This window comes from Phoca vitulina, unplaced genomic scaffold (genome assembly GCF_004348235.1).
Source record: "Phoca vitulina isolate PV1807 unplaced genomic scaffold, GSC_HSeal_1.0 scaffold5, whole genome shotgun sequence".
NCBI classification, from domain to species: domain Eukaryota; kingdom Metazoa; phylum Chordata; class Mammalia; order Carnivora; family Phocidae; genus Phoca; species Phoca vitulina.
Genome location: NW_022589708.1, coordinates 22144799 through 22147057, shown reverse-complemented (window position 1 = coordinate 22147057; position 2259 = coordinate 22144799). Strand labels below are relative to the sequence as shown.

General features: G+C 33.4%; 1 protein-coding gene across 1 annotated transcript; it reads right to left on the bottom strand.

Annotated features, from left to right (window-relative positions):
• Nucleotides 1-1161: 1161 nt before the first annotated feature.
• LOC116631283 (cytochrome b-c1 complex subunit 7-like) lies at nucleotides 1162-1497 on the bottom strand. Its single transcript, XM_032402467.1, has one exon. The coding sequence runs from the start codon at nucleotides 1495-1497 to the stop codon at nucleotides 1162-1164; it is 336 nt and encodes a 111-aa protein (XP_032258358.1).
• Between the last annotated feature and the right edge of the window lie 762 nt (nucleotides 1498-2259).

The following is a 2259-nucleotide window of genomic DNA, read 5'->3' as shown; positions in this document are numbered from 1 at the left end:
TAAGATTGTTTATTATGTTCTGGGGGTTTTGAATAATTTATTTATTTTAACTCTTATAATAGAGAGATATATTTCTTAAGGCTCTATTTGTTGACTCTAAATTTTTATTAATATGAGGATGGAGCAAAAAAGGTCACTCAGTGTTGAGGAATATTTTCTGTAGACATTTTTTTTAAGATTTCTCAATAAGACTTCCTTGAAAAAGAAAGAACCAAATCCTACTCATATTTGGTCTACAGGGATTGATATATTTATTTTAAAATATGTTCAGTATAAATAGAGACACTTCTTAATTAATCAGTTGAATTTAGCCAAACATATCTTGATTTCTGTTATTGAAAATATTTGTTTTCTAAGTTAGAGAAACTTAAATCAAGTTGCACTTCTCTGCTTCAGCTCAACACAGTTGGCTTAGAGTGCGCTCCTTGGACACTTGTCTCTTATTTAATGTGAAGGTTCTGAAGGACTAGAGAAATGTCTAGATGGGACAAAAGTTATTCTAAGAGTTTTGAGAAATAACTACTTGTGGGAAACCTATACAACTTGCTTCATCAGAGGATACTTTGAGATCAAAACTGGCCAAAGGAATGGTTTGACCCATGAAAGATTATTAATAACATATTCACACTTGACATCATTCCACTGAACAAGGATGTCAGGATTATCAAGATGTGCTACCTTTAGGTGACAATTACTTTCTTACTAGTAGAACTTAATACAGCCCAAGCATTAAAACTTCTAAAACTGAAATACAGGATAGTATGGAGAGTTGTATATAATTTAATTTTGAAATTACAAAATTATAACACAATGAGATTCTTAAACTGATTCACATTTTGATTGATTAATGTTATTATCATTATTATTATACAGTAAATAAGTACTTTATAACTTACTACTTTCTCAAATATAGACCTCCATACATAATATTTTTGAAATAATTTCTTAATTCTGTCTCTGTGCTAATGATAATACATATTTTTAGGGGCAGAGATTCACATAGAGGTTTTTATTTTTTGGCCTGGGTCTTCTCAAAATGTATCTTGAAGCTGCATGCACTCTGATGGAAAAATGATTTTTTTTTTTTGAATTGTATATTTCAGGTTTATTCAACTTCTTAAAAATATTTGAGGGCAGCTGCAACCACAGATTTCAACTCCATCATTTCTTTGCCCATTCTTCTCTCTCTTTTCTTCCCTGAATAACTTCTTTCGGATATGGTTCAAGGTAGAATTTATCCTCCTCATATTTTGTCCACTGCTCTTTAGGCAAGATCTGATGCCTCATGGTCAGGTCCAGTGCTCTCTTAATGCGAAACATCCTGTTGTTATAAAGGTTCTCAGGAAGCCTTCTTGCGGCCTCTTTCTCATCATCATTCTCATATGTTGTATCATCTCTCATTAACCCCAGTTTATTGAACCCTGCAGCGTTGTAGTACCATTTTCGAATACCCTCCAGCCACCGGCTTAATGCTGCAACGGCAGGCCTGCTCGCCATTTTGACCCGAGGCTCTGGGAAAATGATTTTAAAATATATACCTCAAGGGGTGCCTGAGTGGCTCAGTCGTTAAGCGTCTGCCTTCAGCTCAGGTCATGATCCCAGGGTGCTGGGATCGAGCCCCGCATCAGGCTCCCTGCTCCGCGGGAAGCTTGTTTCTCTCGCTCCCATCCCCCCTGCTTGTGTTCCCTTTCTCACTGTCTCTCTCTCTCTCTCTGTCAAATAAATAAATAAAATCTTAAAAAATTATATATATACCTCAAGAATAGAATTTCAAACATGCTAAATGAGTGTTAAAAAGTCTTAGAAAATATTTAGTCCAAGTTGAGCCTCACCAGGGCTAGATTAATTATCTTAGTTCTGAATTGATTAATGAAATTTTACTTCAATTTTAATGAAAAATATTGCTGAAATATTTGATGGGTTTTCCCTAGAATGACTAATGGAATATAAAATATACATTCTTATTACTTCATATAGTTTATTCTTCAAAGAGCATTTTAATGCATTTTTCTTGATTAATAACAATGTCCACAAGAAAGACTAGCCCCCAGCACCATACTGCATCATTGCTGACAACTAAAAAATAAAACAAACTCATGAATATTTAATATTTAATAACAATTTACAAAATTACAAACCATAATAACAAGAAGGGATTGTGGTATTTGAATTAAATCTATTGGTACTAATCATGTAGTACAAATAATGACACTAGAAAATGTATTGAAGCAAGATTTTGAAAGTGACTGTATTCTAATA

Coding starts and splice junctions, on each gene's coding strand:
- LOC116631283 (XM_032402467.1), bottom strand. CDS start 1,497: ATGGCGAGCAGGCCTGCCGTTGCAGCATTAAGCCGGTGGCTGGAGGGT.